This window comes from Anabrus simplex, chromosome 1 (assembly GCF_040414725.1).
Source record: "Anabrus simplex isolate iqAnaSimp1 chromosome 1, ASM4041472v1, whole genome shotgun sequence".
Classification (NCBI taxonomy): Eukaryota; Metazoa; Arthropoda; class Insecta; order Orthoptera; family Tettigoniidae; genus Anabrus; species Anabrus simplex.
Window position 1 is genome coordinate 137,225,487 of NC_090265.1, and position 19,292 is coordinate 137,244,778.

The following is a 19,292-nucleotide window of genomic DNA, read 5'->3' on the forward strand; positions in this document are numbered from 1 at the left end:
CTAGACAGATTACTGTCTTGTAAATCTTTAACTTTAATTGGCCTGGATTTCTCTTTCTATATCCTGGACTTGTTTATTGTGTATTCTTTGGAACTTTCGATTAATTAATGATATTCTTTGTACTTCTGTCTAATTTCCTCATCTTGGAGATTTTATACTCTTATCCATCTACAGACAGACTTCATTTTCTCTGTCCTGGCCTGCTGATACTTAGATCACTGTAGATCAGATAGTGGTCTTTATCATTAAAAATCCCCAAAGTACCCATACATTCCTACCAGACTTTCTGAATTTGTAGTTAGTAATAAAGTAAAGTAAACTCCTGTCCTCATTCTGAGATGGTGCAGCTCTTTTCAGGCACACCTCCAATGGAGGTGAGCTGCATGTACAATTTTAAACACATACCAGCACTCCTGTCATTCTTAAATTTCTGACAGTACCAGGAATTGAACCCAGGGCCCCTGAGGATGGCATCTAAGTGTTAACCATTATGCTACAGAGGCGGACAGTCAGTTATGATATAGCCTACTTTAGATCTAGAGCCTCTACCTTCCAGTGTGCAGGGGTGAATAACCTCAAACTTGATGAATGAATTTGCAACTGCTAATCCCATAATAGGAGAGGAGTCTAGTAAATGCTTCCCATTCTTATCTTCCACATCTTCTGCACATTAACACTACCCTCTCCTTGCTGTTGAACCTGACAATGAGTCACTCAGTGCTTTACCTTCTGCTTTATCTTCTTTTTCATCTTCTGCCTCACATGGTGAATACACTGAGACGATTCTCGTCATTATTCTTCCAGACATTAAATCTATCCACATCGTTTGCTCATTTTCATGCCTGACAGAAACAATGTTGCATTGCTATGGTGCTCCAGATGAATAGTCCTATCCTACACTCTGCCCTTCCCCTTTTTATGCCTATTAAAAAGACCTCATCTCCTCGTTATCTCACCATACCTGAACATCATTAACTCCTAACACATCCAGATGCACTCTCTTCGCTGACTCTTCCATTAGCCCAGTTAATATTGATAGCACAGCAACTAATTCCAATTTAATCACCAATTGTTTCCAGGAGTCCCTGGTCTGTCAAAAGGAGGTGGAACTCCCATCACTTCCATTAGTCCTAGGGTTCCTTAAAACATTCTGAGTAAATTTCTGTGAAGTAGGATGCTATCCTACCTACTGTACACATAGTCCCGGTAACTTTCTCCACTCTTAACTGTTCAGTGACCATTGGTAGATTTGAAGTCTGAGTCACTTGAACACAAGGAGGGCATGGCTGAGAATATGTCCAAGATACCCACTCCTATTCCATAGCATACGTATCCTGACTCTCACGACCACTTAATAGGCCACTCAGCCATTGTTCATGGTTCATGAATTAGGATGTTACTGCAATAATTCACATCATGCTACATCATTGTTAGTGGCATGAAAATATTGCTTCACTGCGTATTTGCTTTGTCTAAAGCAGATTTTCCTGTAATATATCCTCCAAAGGAGGAGGTAAAAATATGGGCTGGGAGTATCCATTTCACAATGCAGCAAGTTATAATGATTTGTTGTAGCAACATCTAGTAATGACCATGAAAGTCATGTATACAGAGAAAAATTATTTCACTTTAAGTAGAGGAATGATTTCTGTTGATGTATTCAAAATGTGCATTTTTGTAAATTTCTTTCTTTCTTTCTTTCTTTCTTTCTTTCTTTCTTTCTTTCTTTCTTTCTTTCTTTCTTTCTTTCTTTATTTATTTATTTATTTATTTTTATTTATTTATTTATTTATTTTTATTTATTTATTTATTTATTTATTTATTTATTTATTTATTTATTTAAACATTTTCACTGGATTGTCAAGAAATTGATTCCATCTACACTTGAATATATATTTGAGATTTTAATTGACTATATTCTTGCTCACCATGAAAAATCACATACATGATGCCATTCTTACATATCCAATGTTTTATATAGCTTGCTTAACTGTAACATTTTCTTCTTATTCTTATCCTTCTTCTTATTTTATGACCGCATAGGATCACTTTAGTCAGTCCATCGTTCAGGTCTCTTTGAAGAGATTGTTCGGGCTTTGCGGTCCTCCCAGTACTTCTTCAGACGTTCCGATCTTTGTGCCCTTTCCTCAGTTGAAAATATAAATGAAAAATAATTTCTAACAGCTGTTTCTTACTGCAAATTATTCTGTAATGTTTCCTTCAAGTTTACCATAAAGTTTTGTAATACCTTTCCTTTCTGTTCTTAATTTCCAGTGTGAGGTCATTAGATGCTTGGGTGGGCTATTTGCGCACCCGTGAAAGTGTTCTGCGCAAGCATTACACCGGAGATGGACTTCTGGTATTAGCTAATACAGCTGGAGCTTCAGTGCGGGCACTGACAGATCAGCTGCTGGCATCCTTGCAACCATTAGCCCTTCTGCCTTTTCGATTGGATCTTCTGTTTGAGTGCCGGCAGCTGCATCTGAGCCTTCGTCGTGTTGGCTCTTTACAGCAGCCTTCTCCACCTGAGGCACCTCAGGCCAGTGCAGGTTCACCATCCACTGGCAAGCAATGGACGTTGAGGAAATTGGTGCGCTCCATTCAGAGCAGTCTGACGCAGTCTACTGATGAAGAACACGGAGCTTGGTATCAGCGTAGTAAACCTTCAGCTGAAACTCTTCTGAGGAAGGCATTATCAGATGAGGATGCCGCACATCATCCTAATTGCTCTGGTAATTCTCCTGAAGCACCTTTACCTGACCTTCTCGATTCTTCCACAAAACTGTGGCCTGATGAGCAAAAGCAAAGGCCACGCTCATGCGTGGATGCCACCAGTAATGGTGCACAAGGAGGAACTGGGAGCTTTTCTCTCATGACGGACATAGCAAGTACTGTCAAGAAGCGCTGGAGTGGAATCCATCTTGGTTCAAAACTGTTTCAAGCTTTTGATCGTCTTGCTGCTGAGGACACTGAAGAAGAGTACACGGACAGCTTGGAGAATACACCAAGACTGAATGTTCCCAAACAGAAGCAGGCATCAAGCTCTTCCAATACCAGTGATGAATATCCAGAAGTTATAAATAAGGACAGCTGTGCTCCTCCTGTTCCTCAGAAACCCACAGAAGAGAAGAAAACTGATGAAAATGCTAAAACAACGGAAAGTGACAACAAGTCTGCTATGACAGGGGGAGGAAAGTTTAGACGTTTGCAGATGAAATGGGAGATGTTGAGTGGCAAAGAGGCTACTGGAAAAGTGTCTCCTGGACCAAGCCCCACCTCACCTCATAAGTCTCCAGACAGTAACAACTCCAGTGTTAGCAGTTCAGGGCGCTCCAAGATACCGCGACCTGTTACATCTCCTGTCAGAGCCTCTGGTATCCCAGTCTTATCTCCTCAGGCTGGTCGCACCAATATGAAAAAGGCTGCATTAACTTCTCCTATGCCCACTAATTCTCCGTTGCAACTTCGTAAACCGACACCTGTGAGTAACAAGTTCCGTAGCTCTCCATCAAGTTTAAAGGATGCTCTGGATAGCCCAACCACACCAACTGCTGGAGTATTAAAGCGCCCTAGTACCAGGCCAAGCCGTGTAGATCAAGTACAAGATAGTTGCAATACACCTGCAGTACGTCCTAGTAGTCTACCATACAGACCTCCACAGGGACTCAAAGGACCTCAATCTCGTCGTCCTGAATTGCAGCGTAGGGCAGCATCTTCATCTCTGAATCGCCAGAAGAATCAACGTGATAGTCATTCTCCAGCTAGGTAATGTAATTATTCACCCTTTCTGATCTACTTATAGTTTTTTTTTAATGTACGAGAGCTGCTGATTCCATACAGAGCATTTAAAAATAGAATATCCAGCTGAAACCCACAATTGGTACATATAATGCTGTCATAGGAAGTACCAGAAAACTTTTCACAAAGTTTCAAGGGATATGAACAATCCTAATACAGTTTAGTAAGGAAAAATAGTTTTTTTTTAAACATTTCTTTTTAGCCCAGGATCCTTAATTCCACTATCAACTGTCATAGAAGAGGGCTGCAAGTGAAATAGGGAGCAAGATATTTTCCCATAGGTTTCCAAACAGAACCAGATGGTGCTATTACTTTTTTTTCTTTACAACTTGCTTTTACAGTACATGCACCGACACAGAAAGGACTTATGGCGACAATGGAATAGGAAATGGCCAGGAGTGAGAAGGAAGCGGCCATGGCCTTAATTAAGGTACAGCCCCAGCATTTGCCTGGTGTGAAAATGGGAAACCACGGAAAACCATTTTCAGGGCTCCTGACAGTGGATGGATGGACACCGGAATGCAAGCTGACAGCTGCGTGATCCAAACCAGGTGGCCACTTGCTCAGTCTATTATGTATTAGTCTACCAAGCCTGCTGAAATGTGTACTCTAATCTACACTATGAGCCATACTTCCATACCATTTTATAGGGACTGGCTGTATGAGGAATAGGGATGCTCAAATCTCAATTACTTTCATGTTGTCAAGGCCAAATATGACTAAGAGAGATTGGGAAGAGTAACAGACTTGTCTTAGCCCATACCACAAGATATAGTACACTGTAAACACTACAGTATATGTCACCAGAGATGATCTGGGCTTTCATGAAAAATTAAAAAAAAAAAAAACAATAATGTTATTGGCTTTACGTCCCACTAATGACTTTTCTTACAATTTTTGGAGATGCCAAGGTGCCAAAATTTAGTCCCACAGGAGTTCTTTTGTGTTCCAGTAAATTTACCGACACGAGGCTGATGTATTTGAACACCTTCAAATACCACCGGACTGAGCCAGGATCGAACCTGCCGAGTTCTGAGCCTCTCAGCCTGGCAAAAAAAATTATGGGAGAGGATGTAAAGCTAATTTCAGGATAAGGATAAGCAGTGAGGAGGGAAATGGACAAGGGAAATATTACCATGACAGTGCAGGATACTTGTAAATAGAATAAGAATGTCATCAGCAGTATCTTGAGCAAAACTTCATACGCTTGTATTATTGATATTCTGAATTATTTGGTTTGTCGGATGAATTGATTGATTTATTCTTTCTTTTGTTCATTCATTCATTCATTCATTCATTCATTCATTCATTCATTCATTCATTCATTGTCTCATTCATGAACTAAATGACTATGTTGAGTGATAAAGGCTAAATCTCAAAGTTTGAGGCCATTGAAGATGAAGATATCTGTGGATGGATGGACACACAGACGGAATAACAGCGAGGATCTCTCCAGCTCAGTAGAAGGGTGAAAAAGTGACATCCAGTTGAAAATCCTTGAGGCCAAAGGTTCTGTATTCTCAAGCACTTCAGTCCTTCAGGGAGCATGCTACTCATTCTTCTGGTGGTCAGTTGAAGATTAGCTTATACAGTTCTTTTCAGATTACTCTTATGACACACAGAGTAATAATAATGTTATTTGCTTAACGCCCCACTAACTACTTTTATGGTTTTCGACGATGCTAAGGTGCCAGAATTTAGTCCTGCAGGAGTTCTTTTACGTGCCAATAAATCTACCAACACGAGGCTGATGTACAAAGGTAATCCCAAAAATAAGGTCTCCTGTTTTTTTTTTTAATAAGGGGCTGCCTGGCCGAGGCGGTAAGGGCGTGCTTGGTTCGCCCGGAAGGACGTGGGTTCGAATCCCCGTCAGGAAGTCGTAAAATTTAAGAAATGAGATTTCCCCTTCCGGAGGTGCATGTGGCCCTGAGGTTCACTCAGCCTACACTAAAAATTAGTACCAGGTTAATTCCTGGGGGCAAAGGCAGCCGGGCGTAGAGCTGACCACTCTACCCCATCAAGTGCTGAGGTTGCGGATAGTGGAAGCCTTTACCTTCCACCCCTCCACGGGCCTTCATGGCCTGTACGCAGGTGACTTTGCTTTGTTTTTTGTTTTTTTAATAAATACATAGACCTGTTTATTTCTACAATGGTTTACATCATTTTACAGCTTGAACATTTAGCTGTTTTTCCTACATAATCACCAATTCGGTTGATGCATTTTTGTAGACGCTGTGACAGTTTTTGTATGCCCATGTCATACCAGCTTGCCACCTCGTCGTCGGTGCTGAATCGCTTTCCAGCCAAATGTTCTTTCAACTTAGGGAACAAGTGATAGTCTCTTGGCGCCAAATCGGGACTATAGGGTGGTGGGTGATGAAGTTCTACTGAAACTCTTGCAGGAGAGCAACGGTTTTCTGGGCGACGTGTGGGTGAACGTTGTCACGGAGAATGTTTACGCCCTTGCTCAACATTCCTCTTCTCCGGTTCTGAATTGCCCATCTGAGTTTTTTCAGGGTCTCACAGTACCTGTCAGCGTTAATTGTGGTCCCAGCAGGCATAAAGTCGACCAACAATACCCCTTTTCAATCCCAAAACACAGTTGTCATGACTTTACCAGCAGACTGTGTTTGCTTGAATTTCCGCGGATTTGGTGAAAAGGGATACCGCCACTGACGTGATTGTTGCTTGGTCTCAGGTGTAAAGTGGAACGCCCAAGTCCCCGTGACAATTGAGTCCAAAATGTTGTCCTGTTCGGCTGCAAAGCGTTGAAGAAATGCGTGGCAAGAATCAACTCGTTGCCACATGTGGTCTTCGGTCAGACCTTCTGGTATTTCAACTTTTCCATTAACATTCTGTGAGCGGCGCTTTGGGAAACCTCAGGAACCAAAGTGCAGAGATCAATCAGGGTGATCCGCCGATCTTCATGCATGATTTGCTCAACCTTCATGACTGTCTCGACGGAAATTGACAGTCTCCCGTTCCTTTGGTCGTCATGAATTTCAGTTCGACCAGCTGCAAACTCTCTACACCACTTACGAACATTTTTGACATCCATGCACGACTCACCATACACTTCCGTCAATTGGTGATGGATTTCAGTCGGTTCAGTACCTTTTGTGTTCAAAAACCAAATAACTGTGTGCACTTCGCACTTAGCGGTAACATCCAATGGGAGCTCCATTCTCAACGGCTGCCAAGCCAAGACTGAGTGCCTCAGTGCTGTGTGCGCATGTTTATATGCGAGCGCGAGAAACACACTTCACAATATTGTGACCAACAGCCACACGAACAGAGTTCTGTATTTATAAAAAATTAGAAGACCTTATTTTTTGGATTAACCTCGTATTTGAGCACCTTCAAATATCACCGATCTGAGCCAGGATCGAACCTGCCAAGTTGGAGTCAGAGGGCTAGCATCGCAGCTGTCTGAGCCACTCAGCCCGGCTAACGCACAGAGTATACCTTGAGCAAATTATATGCCAAAACTGCCATTGCTGGCACAAGTCATTGGTTGTGCTAGTACGAGCTATAGTATACCCTTATTGTATTGTAAAAGAGGAGAAAGTGGAATATTATATGACACTTTGATCATTAATTGAAGTATATTGACAGATTCATAGTTCACATTCTGCATTGCCACATTAGGTTAATTAAAAATATTATTTTAAAAATAAAAAACAAACCAACCCCTTGGCACTACAACCCTGAAGGACCTTGGCCTACCAAGTGACTGCTGTTCAATCCGAAGGCCTTCAGATTACAAGGTCGTGTGGTCAGCATGACTAAACCTCTGTCATTATTCTTGGTTTTTTTAGACCAGGGCCGCTATCTCATCATCATTTAGCTACTCACTTGTTCTTATGTAGGCTGAGCGAACCTCTAACTACCTCTGAGATATAGGCAAAAAAATCCTTGACCTGGTCGGAAATTGAGCCTAGGGTCTCCAGGTAAGAGGCAGGCTCACTATCCCTGGACTACGGGGCCGGCACATTATATTAATAAGCCTGTATTAATTGTTGTATAGTTGGTAGTTATTTTTTAGTCTCCACAAATCTTCAGATATACCACATTGAAACCAATGTCCGTACACCATGACAGAAGATTGAACATTAATTGCATATTTTCGGAAGGCATGTGTGTAAATCATGGAGAGTCATCCTCATTTCACTAACATTGTAAATTTTTTTTTTTTATGTAATCATCTACTGTACTTTAGGTTTATATTTTATGTAATTTCCTTCAATACCACTTTGTTATATTTCTTTTCATTCCTATAATATTTACTGGGAATATTGCTTTGAAGTAATTAATCCTCTTCTATTTCTTGCATAATCCTATTGTCATTTAAAGATTAATCATCCTTTCTAGAAGTGTGACTGCAGTCAAAGTGATTTCTGAATTAATATTTGCTGTGCAAAGGGAATTCATTATATAAATCTAAACAGAGAACAGATCTTGAGGTTATGCCATTCTGTTAACCATATTTATTTCCATTCTCATTGAATTGTGTTCTGTTGTGATATTTTCTTGTATCCTAGGTTTGTTCGCACCTTGTGTCATCGTCTGCCATCGGATAGTGGACATCTATCATTCAATGATGGTGAACGACTTCGATTGGTATTGGAGGTGGACGACAAGTGGTTACTGTGCTGCCGTGGGGATCAAAAGGGCCTCGTTCCTCGGTCAGCCGTCATCATGGCTTCTGAACATGGTCCACGGTTCTAACTCCACATCTCTAACTTGTGGTATGGGAACATGATATTGTAGCAGCTACCCAGAAAAACAATGATTTGTGGCCAAGTTTGCAGATATCAGACTGCAAATAACCATTGGTGTTACCAAAGAATAGTACAAAGGATTTTTTTGATCTACTTGTACAACTCAAGGAAGCATGAATGTGGTATAACTTTATAAGAGGTTTGTTAGCATTTAGAAGAGTCCTGATGTTTCAAGAGACTGAAGTGCACAGATTATTTTTCTGGTAGAGAAATTTTATTTAATGGTACCCATCACAGAATTACTTTATATTTATTGCTCTGTGATTTAATATTAATTTGTGATTCCTAGTGAAGTTATTCTTTCCATCTGTATTTACTGGAACAGAATAAGGGACGCAGTCAAACCTCAGTTATGTCTTACGTGTAATATATATATATTTATATTGCTCAAGCTTTCTTAAGTTGTATGTCATTGAGCATGACTAATTGAAAGATTGGATTTTGTGTAGTTACACATGCAAGAGAAATATCTGGAAGAATATTTCTTAGCCATGTATGGTAGCAATGTTATGTTTTCATACCACATTTCTTGCTGGTTAGGCTACGGGTCAGGCTGTGTTTGTTAACACTGCTCTTCATGAACAGATATTACTGGTTTAAGTAGCTCTTGAATAGGATTAGGCACAGTCTTGTGTGTATACAAAAGACATTTTTGTCATGGTTAATTTTATGCCTTCATTTAAATCCATCAATTGTATTAAGAAATATATTTAAAACATCCACAGGTAAGCACAATCTGAAGGAGAATATCTGCTAATGATTCATGTATGGCTATAGTTTAAAAAAGAAAGAGTACGGTTACTTCAAGGAATTAGTGTGTTACTAAAATCTGAGTGTGTTCTGTATTGCGGGTTCGAAATTCATTTTATTTTCCTCGTATTTTGGAAAGGAACATTCCTCTGTGAGTTATAATACACATATCAGAAATCTTTTTGCTGCTGCTACTGCTGTGCTATTTTAACAGATTCCTTTTTACTTCTGGAGTCTTTATCTGTATTAGGTTATAGTTTAACATTTCATAAAAAAAAAGCTTAAAGTTGCATGATAACTGGAACCATCAATACTTGTCCTTGCTCCCAGTTTTAAAATATTCTCGGAATATTCATTCATCGTGACAGCTCCAACATTTTGTGGGAGGTGGTTTCAAGATAGGTTAACCTTTCTCATACATCCTTCATTGTGTTGAAATATTTCATCACATGTATTTAGAATTTCCCTTCACTGCTCCTCTTGTCCTCCAACAGTCACTTCGGGCTTAAGCTGCTGCTTCAAGCTTGTGGCAAGTGGAATGTTACATTCTGCCAGTACCTGAAGAAAGTCAAGAGATTTCATATTATATTTATGAAATAGCCAAAAAGTTTAATTACAAGTACATCGTCATTGCTCTTTGCAAGTTTTAAAGCTATGTTCTATATCAGAGCTTAAAATAAATTCCAAATATATGCATATTTGTCATTTGTGGCCACCATGGAACTTGGAAGGTGCCAAATTTGAAGCTCACCCGCTTTTATTCCATGAACAATTCAAACTTATTGAAGACTGGAATTATAAGTATACTACATTCTAAATATTTTATTTTTAAAGACTTTTTTTATGGTTTCAGTAATCCATATGTTGATTTTTATACTGTTTCATAATTTTAAAAAGAGCTGGAATAATACTAAAATTAAGCTTATGGGAAATATATGGAAAGTGTACTCAAAATATCTTGTGTGTGATATCTGTGTACTCGTACATGTTATTCAGTATATCCTTGCTTTGTGTTGCTTTCTCAAAGCAACCTGTGCGTGGTATTGTTCATATACAATTCTTTCTTTACTAGCAAACCCCATTGCTTAATTTCAGGGGCTAAGGAAATTGTGATCATGAACCTCTTGTATTTTCTTTATATGTGATATCTGTTAACTGCTAAATAATTGATCTTCAGATATCTGAACATGTAGATCAGCCACCCCTTGAATAATCATTATTAATAATAATTTTATTGATTTTACATCCCTCTAACTAATTTTTTTAACGGTTTTCGGAGATGCTGAGGCGCTAGAATTTTGTCCTATTAGAGTTTTTTTGAGCACCTTCATATACCACCAGACTGAGCCAGGATCGAACCTGCAAGTTGGGGTCAGAAGGCCAGCGCCTCAACCATCTGAGCCACTTAGCCTGGCGAAAATCATTGTAATGTGTGTACAACTATACGTTCGTGAGATGAACGGAGGTGTCATAGAACGTGAAGTAATATACCATCCCATCTATGAGTATGTATGTTGTGTATTCATCCCGAAGGCTGGTTTAATCCTCCACAGTTCTGCCAACAGCTGTCACAGATAACCTAGGCATCACTGAAGGTGGAGGAGAAAATGCCACACTCAGGATGGCCAACAGAAGTATCTTCAGCCCAATTTCTAATCTCTAATCTTTGGCTTTTTGTTGTCTTTTGACATTACAGTTTGCACAAAGATAGTAGAGTTTTCCTATCGAGTATATAAGGATGTTACATGTCCTCTCCTCTTTTGTCTGAATGAACTCTTTTGTTAAAGTAATTCTCTTCCTGAGGATATCTAGGGGAAAATGTGAATTAACTGCATATGAGAGTTCATAGTAACATACTAGTGTCTGGCCTCACCGTAACTCCTTTTTATCTTATAATCAGCTTGATGGACAGTCAAATCCAGTTTAAAACTTCCTATAGGAAAGGGGACACAGAGACCTCTGACTCATCTCTTCGCTTCTCTGAAATGTACTTTTTTTTTTTTTTGTGGCTTTACGTTGCACCAACACAGATAGGCTTTACATCGCACCAACACAAATAGGTCTTATGGCGATGATATTTAAGTTCATGTACTCAGCATCTGCTGTATAAAATTTATCCCAGAAATCATTTAGTACAGCTCCAAAGTTTATTCTTGACTTACTTCAGGTAAGTTATTTTATGTCCATTCTAACAGCTTCAGCTTTGTACAGTGACTAGTAGTATGCACCCTTCTATGCCTCATTGCCTGTTCTCTTCCCCAGCCATCATTTTGACAGTATTTAAATCATCTTGTGTTCACCTTTATTTTTTATTTATAATGAGGTACGAGTATTTAAGGGTGGTGCAGTTTATGGTATTTGGGTAACAACTGTTTAAGTTAATATGCGTACAGCTAATCAATATCACATTGAATATGATCTTTCATTCAAGATTTATTATCAGTACATTAGAATATGACGTTCTTTTATGTTAGAAATTTCTTATTAACAGTATATTTGTGCTTTCTAATCACATTTTATCTCAGCAGACCACTTTCTAAAAGTGCTAATAGTTCCAGAAATTGTTCAGTCTTTCAGCAGACCACTTTCTAAAAGTGCTAATAATTCCAGAAATTTTTCAGTCTTACATACAGGCAGTGAGGCATTAACATTCTGACTTGCACCTGAGCTTGCATGGGCCAGGTATACTCAGATGATACCTATTTGGATCCAACCCTAGCTCCTTTCTCTTTTTATCTATTCCCCTCCCTTCCCTTCCTTATTATTTAATATGTTGTTTTCCTCCATTTCTCTTTCTTGTCTGTTGCTTTAATGCGAGCTGTATTCTTTTGATTAAGCTGTGGAGTAAGGCTTGAGATTGAACCACGAACCTACCATTAAATGTTAAATCAAATTATTAGCCAACAAAATTATGTATGTTAACTTCTAAAAGAATAATTAAAACTTGCTCCAGACTGAAAATTGCTGTCCCATCCCATAATCCTTCTCTCATATATATAATTATATGGTGTTGCTGTTTAAGAAAAAGTATGTATGATTTAATGCCAGGCCTGTGGAGTAGGAGCATTTTAACCCAGAGGCCTCAGGTGTGATTCTTAGTTTATCTTAGGATTTTAATCTTGACCTGAGGATTGTAACAGGGTTCTCTCAAGTCTCCCAAGGTCACTTGAACAGCTGCTTGATGTGAGAAGAAGCAAACTCAATCATGAAAGTCAAGCAATGCAGTTGAGGAGTTTTGATGCCAACAATGTAATATTCTGATTTCTGTAAGCCATCTGGCTGAGCAGTAGCCATGTTGACATGCAGAAGGTCAGTTGACTGTTTAGATCAAGTTTCTTTCTTTTTTAAAAATCTACGACTAATTTTTATTCCTTTCTAGACTCGTTATTTTTCATTCTATCGTGTACCCTATGGAAATTCAGATCATCGTGGGCGGGGGGGGAAAGAAAAAGTAATGGAGCTACTGCTTCATTATGCTTCCTCCAAAATATCTCTCAACTTGTATGACATTATTCTTATTTTTTATTAATGGTAAATGGAATTTTGGTTCACGGTTTAAGAAAAAGTAAAGTAAGCTATACATGGTCAAGATCTTCCCTACAGACTGTAACAGGACTTGTGCTGTTAGCAATCTTTTATCCATCAAGAGCCAGTGAGAGATGATGTACAGGTGAAAGCACCTCTCAAAGAAGATTGAATCACACTCTTATTGTTGGATTGTAGCTATGCATAAATTTCAAAATAAACAAAATACCAGTCTAATTATGACAGCTTGTTTGTGAACCTGGATGTCTACTGTCGTTGATGACCCATTATAATATATGGAGTGATTGGACGTGGGGAACAGTGCTGCTGCAGAGAATGTTACTCTACTGAAAGTGTTTCTGTTTTGGATGAAATGAAGAATAATATAAATATATAATGTAATATAGTATCTTGTACAAACATTCCTGTTGATATAAAAGTTACTTGAGTTGCTAGCAGTCAACCTGTGTCACTTTTGTTATTTCTAACTAGTCCTATTTGCTATTCGTACTTTCTGCTTATTACTACTCAGTCAGTCAAGACATCCAATAATTTTGTTTAAATGTGCTGTGAAAGTATAAAAAAAACTAGTTTTGAAAAGGGTATTACAATAAATGCATTTCATATTAACTTCAACATTCCTTCATCTCCTCCTAATTTCTTTCATTGGCAGATCCTTTGCAAGTACAATTTATGCTACAGAATTTGTTTGTGAGAACAAGGGCTTATGAAATAAAATTTTCGTTCCACAATGTTTGAAGCTGTTTATTCCCTAGAATTTTCTCCTGTTGTTGACCCTAATAGTTTGTCATTCAAGTTAATATATTAAGAATTCTAGTCATGAGATAAACTTGCTATTTTTGACAGTATAGTAAACTCTACTTTATAATTTTCTAGCTATATGTTCTCTGTAGCAGCATTATGCATATCTTCTTGCTTCTTTCTGTTCCTCTAATTTTCAGTAGAATTTATCATCTAAGAAGGGTTCTCAAATATAGCATAGTTATTCTACTGTGTAATCTGATAGAACTGTAGTCAGTCCAAATTATATTTTCCCATTTTTGAACATTATCATATTTTGCAAAATGGTAGACCAAGTATTTTAAGGCATGGCTGTTTAATGATGATATATTTATACTTGTAACCCTGTAATGTCTTTGTAGTGTATTCTGCATCCAGTAAACTTGTTGATAAATCCTACTTTGAATTTAAAATGTACTTTTGACCACATTATCTCACTTAAATTATGAATGATATGTTTCGTTCTTGCATAGAGATTTCAAAGCATCATATTCCCCATATTTTACCATCTGACATTTTAAAAATAATATTTTCCTTCTATGTTCATTTATTGTCTTATAATTTTAACTTAGGTGAATAACCTATTTGTTTGCAGTGAATATTTTAATTTCCTGTAATGAAAGCCAAACATTACGACAGAGGGTGTCACCACGGAACACTCCCATTATCTGCAGGCTATCTAGCTGGGCAGCAGTTGTCTTGGCAGGCCACGGCCATTGATGGACAACATGGGCCACAGGGTTTGGTTTGGATGTTTTATTGTGCAAACACTTCTCAAACATGTAATCTTACTACTGTACTTCATAAATTTGAATTAACTGATCACGAGAACATAAATAACTCTTTACAAGTTGTCTGCTTTAAAATTAATTCTTTTGTTATACGATATTCATCCACAGGCTTTAAATTCTAAGGTTGACCACTATTACCCTGTTTTGAGTGGATATATTCTTTCCTTCTACGTTTTGTCCCCCAACAAGGTTTCTGAAGCAGAGAGTAGAGTAGATTCCTTTGTCTGCAGTAGAGTAGTTTTAATTGTAATGGTTAGCAGTAATCAGTAATATCTGTCCGTAACATAATGTTAGAGTACTATAGTTCATATGTAAAACAAAAGAAACACATCTATTTTTTGGGTTTGTCTTGTGGCCTTTTCTTCATGCTTCATTCTTTCAAACCTAATGTTAGAGAAGATATAGAGAAGTATAACTCATGCCAAAGATTATGAAGCTATAAACAAATTTTGATTGATTATATTTTTTTCAATCCAAAAGAAATTCCATGAAATTGGTCTTTAAAAACCAATATTGTGTGTGCTGTATGAAAAATAGCTTAAAAGAGGTGTATGTGTGTAAAAAAAAAAAGTACATTAAACTTGTTTCATGTAAAGTAACAATTGTCTTGAGCATTCGGTGAGATAGTGTATATATAAATTATGCTACTCTCAATATTTGATGTGAAAATTTTGAAAGTATCATGCATTTTGTAGAACATAAGTGGAAAGTAATGAATAAGTAATTTCGTGAAGTGGAACAGCTGATTTTATATATACATATTTATGAGTTCTGGATGTTTCATACTGGTAATGTCATTTTCCTATTTGTATAATATTCATTTTCATCTAAGTTATCATTAGAATACCACTTATTTTGTTTGTGTGTTCCCGTTCTATTTCATCAGTATTTTCCTCTGTGTTTTGTAAATCTTATTTTGTACCATTATTTGTAAATAGGTATTTTTTGTGATTATGTACATAGTACCCGGAATTGTTTATAAAGAATGATATTAATGTCCTAATGTGTGCTTAGTATATCTTCTTATGACTAACTGTCTATGCATGTAATTTTAACAAAATACCCCTTACTAGTCTTAATGCTAAATATAAATAGCTCAAGAAGAAGTTGTAGTGGGATTTTTTAATTTCATGGGAAGTGGACCATTCCTATTAAATTAAACTCTCTTTTAATGCATTTGATGAAGTGATAGCCTAATCTCAGTGGAAGAATTAAATTATTTTGATCATCATTTTCCTTGATTCCAAACAATCAGCCATGAAATACGAAATTCATAAAACACAACCATCATGATCATTTTCATCATGTTCATTGCCCTCTTGTCCAGCTCTTGCCAGCTTGGTGTGTTGATGGCACTTCTCCACCATTGCCTCTCTTTCCACTACTCCTCTTCAGTAATTGTATTTCAGTCAAGGCTTCTTTTTCTTATACTATTCTTGACAGAGTTGCTCTGGGCATCCCTCTTGCCCTCTTTCCTTCTATCTTAGCCTCCAATACTTGTTTTGGTATCCTTCCCTCCTCCATCTTCATAATATGTCCAAACCATCTCAGTTTATTCTTCTCCATCGTATCACTCAGTTTTTCTGCTCCTATCTCTTTTCTGACCTTTCTTACTCTGTCTCTCCACTTCCCTACCGTACTCCTCAGGAACTTCATCTCACTGGCCTGAATTTTACTCTCATTTCTTGCTGTCATAGTCCAAGTCTCTGATGCATACATTAATGTACAACATGTACTATACCCCTGCATTATCTCTTCACAATTCATAGGAACTTCTCTGTTCCACACATTCTGGTAGAACATATTTCCCGCTTGTAACCTTCTGCTGATCCCCTTATTCAACCTTGCATCTTGCATTGTTTCATTTCCCAAATATTTGAAGTACACTATTCAACAACCTCAAGGTTTTGTCCGCTGATACTAACAATTCCTTTTCCTTCCCTTTCTCCTCTTGTCATCGCCACTGTTTTGCTCTTCTACACACTGATTTTCATATCATATTTTTCAATATTGTCATTTAAAGCCTCTGGTTGGATTTGCACTTCTGTATTGTTGACTCCCCAAATCAGTATGTCATCTGCAAATAACTATGTATTTTCATATCCCCTCCAAATCTTGCCTTGTTTCCTTTCAAATTTCAACCATAACCATTATAAACATAAGTGGAGACAATACACTTCCCTGTCTAAGTCCAGTTTGGTTTCTAAACCAATCTGTTCTCCCCTACTGGAGTCTGGACACAACTGGAACAATTCTTATACTTTGCTTTCAGTAGTTCCGTTGATTCCCTTCCACATCCTTTTCTTTCCAGGGTTTCCCAGACCTTTTCTCTATTAACACTATCATATGCCTTCTCTAAATCAAGGAATGCCATCACCAGATCTTTTCCATATTCCCGCTGTTTTTCCATCAATAATCATGGTAAATATAAAACACAATATCTGTTCTGATTATTCCTTAGAGTTGCAATTTAATGTTCTAACTTCCTCACAGAATGTTCTTCCCTTTTTCCATTTCTACATCTGTAAAATGTAGGGAAGTTGTCAGACTCTTGCACCTTTATCCTTATACCTTGATCATATTTTTACTAGGCATTGTTCAATACTCTTTCATAATATTTATTGTATTATAAAATGCTGTGCAATACAATGCTTTATGTTCACACATACTTCCATTTTGTACATCATTAAGGGTGAAGAAAGAATTTTCTTCTTGATGTAGAGAAGATGCTTTACAGTTTACATTTTTACAGTTTACATTTTCTTTAATAATAATCTGGAAAATGGTTTTAATTTTGTCATATATTCCAAATACGCTAGAGCTGAAGTTATGTTGCCTGGACTTAAACTTAAGCCCTCTGTATGTTCATTCATCTGTAGTATCACTAAATCATAATACTCAGCGAGTTTCTGTAATACCCAATTAATTGAAGGAACAAGAATCCACCTGATCGATACTTTCACTTTTATTTAGCCTTAGGCTATTTCAATAGACATTAGATTAAAAGTTCAGAACATGTTTCGAATGCGTTGCATTCATCATCAGCTGCTTGCATTTGGCAAAAGTAAAAATTAGCTAAAAACAGTCTCACAATTTTCTTAAAACCTTAAAAACAAGTGTTAGTAGTGCGTGTGTGAATGGATGGGGGGGGGGGATGCATTGAAGGCGTTTTAGTCCATCAGTGTTTTTAACATTAAGATTTTTAATAATAAGTCTTAGTTTAACAAACGCCTTCAATGCATCCCCCCCCCTCTTCCCCCCCCCCCCATCCATTCACACACGCACTACTAACACTTGTTTTTAAGGTTTTAAGAAAATTGTGAGACTGTTTTTAGCTAATTTTTACTTTTGCCAAATGCAAGCAGCTGATGATGAATGCAACGCATTCGAAACATGTTCTGAACTTTTAATCTAATGTCTATTGAAATAGCCTAAGGCTAAATAAAAGTGAAAGTATCGATCAGGTGGATTCTTGTTCCTTCAATTAATTGGATCTTATAGTCGATACGGATATGAAGTGGATAGTATGTTTCTGTAATACCTCAATATAGTTTGCTATTTTATTGGTACACATTGATGGTAGGGTATGAGTGTGTACCCAACACGTGAGCAATGGATTGACAGCAGGGTAGAGTCCAGGCTGGTCCAGAGGTGGATCCAGGGAGGGGTTAAGGGGGGCTTTAACATCCACTCCCCTTACTTACATTTAAAAGTTTTCAAAGTTGTTTTTGTTTAATGAAATTATACCTAATAGTATATACTATAGTAAGTACTGAACTTGTCCTAGCAGTGGCCGGAGGACTGGCAACAATAGGCTGCATGTTGGCACATGCCGTTTATCTCAGCGGCCGGCAATTCCAGGGTTTTACAAAAAGTTACCATCAATTTCAATCAGTCCCTATCGATCTGCATTTAGGGCAGTCATCCAGGTGGCAGATTCACTATCTGTTGTGTTCCTAGCCTTTTTCTTAAATGATTTCAAAGAAATTGGAAATTTATAGAACATCTGCCTTCGAAGTTATTCCAATCCCTAACTCCCCTTCCTTTAAATGAATATTTGTCCTCTTGAATTCCAACTTTATCTGCATATTGTGATCTTTCCTACTTGTTTATTTTTTAAATTTTTTTGCTGTTTGCTTTACGTCGCAGTGACACAGATAGGTCTTATGGCGACGATGGGATAGGAACAGCCGAGGAATTGGAAGGAAGCGGCCGTGGCCTTAATTAAGGTACAGCCCCGGCATTTGCCTGGTGTGAAAATGGGAAACCAGGGAAAACCATCTTCAGGGCTGCCGACAGTGGGGCTCAAACCCACTATCTCCCGATTACTGGATACTTAAGCGACTGCAGCTATTGAGCTCGGTTTTCCTACTTTTAAAGACATCACTCAAACTTATTCGTCTACTAATGTCGTTCCACGTCATTCTCCACTGACAGCTCGGAACATACCGCTTATGATAAAAATGTTGATTCCCATAGGGATCCTGAAATAATTGTTCCGAATGAGTAAATTTATAATACCAATAGAGTTGGCCCATTATTGGACATTATAAATTTTCCAGCTAACTCATTCCTGGTTGCCAGCGTTTCGCCCCAGTGTGCTAAGTTGGGGTCATCAGTTGGTAAATAGCACACCTACCAATTGTGTGGATAGTTTGTAATCTCAAATGGTGTTGAGATTGTCACTGGAAAAGGTAGGTCTAATCAAACAGGTGATACGTTTTCTCGTAAATAACATTTTGATTAAATGGTTAGTCAGTGATGAGCAAAAACTTACTATAAAATTTGAGTAATAAAGTTACTCAAGTGTAATTTTTTTTAAATGTCAATGCAATATTTTTTTCTA

General features: G+C 37.8%; 1 protein-coding gene across 1 annotated transcript in view; it reads left to right on the forward strand.

The window, feature by feature from the left end:
- Positions 1-15,445, forward strand: part of LOC136884906 (serine-rich adhesin for platelets) — a 272,783-nt gene extending 257,338 nt beyond the window's left edge. Inside the window, exons 12-13 of the mRNA XM_067157214.2 lie at positions 2,275-3,765; positions 8,340-15,445. Of these exons, the coding sequence (XP_067013315.2) occupies positions 2,275-3,765; positions 8,340-8,526 (1,678 nt within the window). The 3' untranslated portion in view covers positions 8,527-15,445. The remainder of the gene's footprint in view (positions 1-2,274; positions 3,766-8,339) is intronic.
- The last annotated feature ends 3,847 nt before the right edge of the window (positions 15,446-19,292 follow it).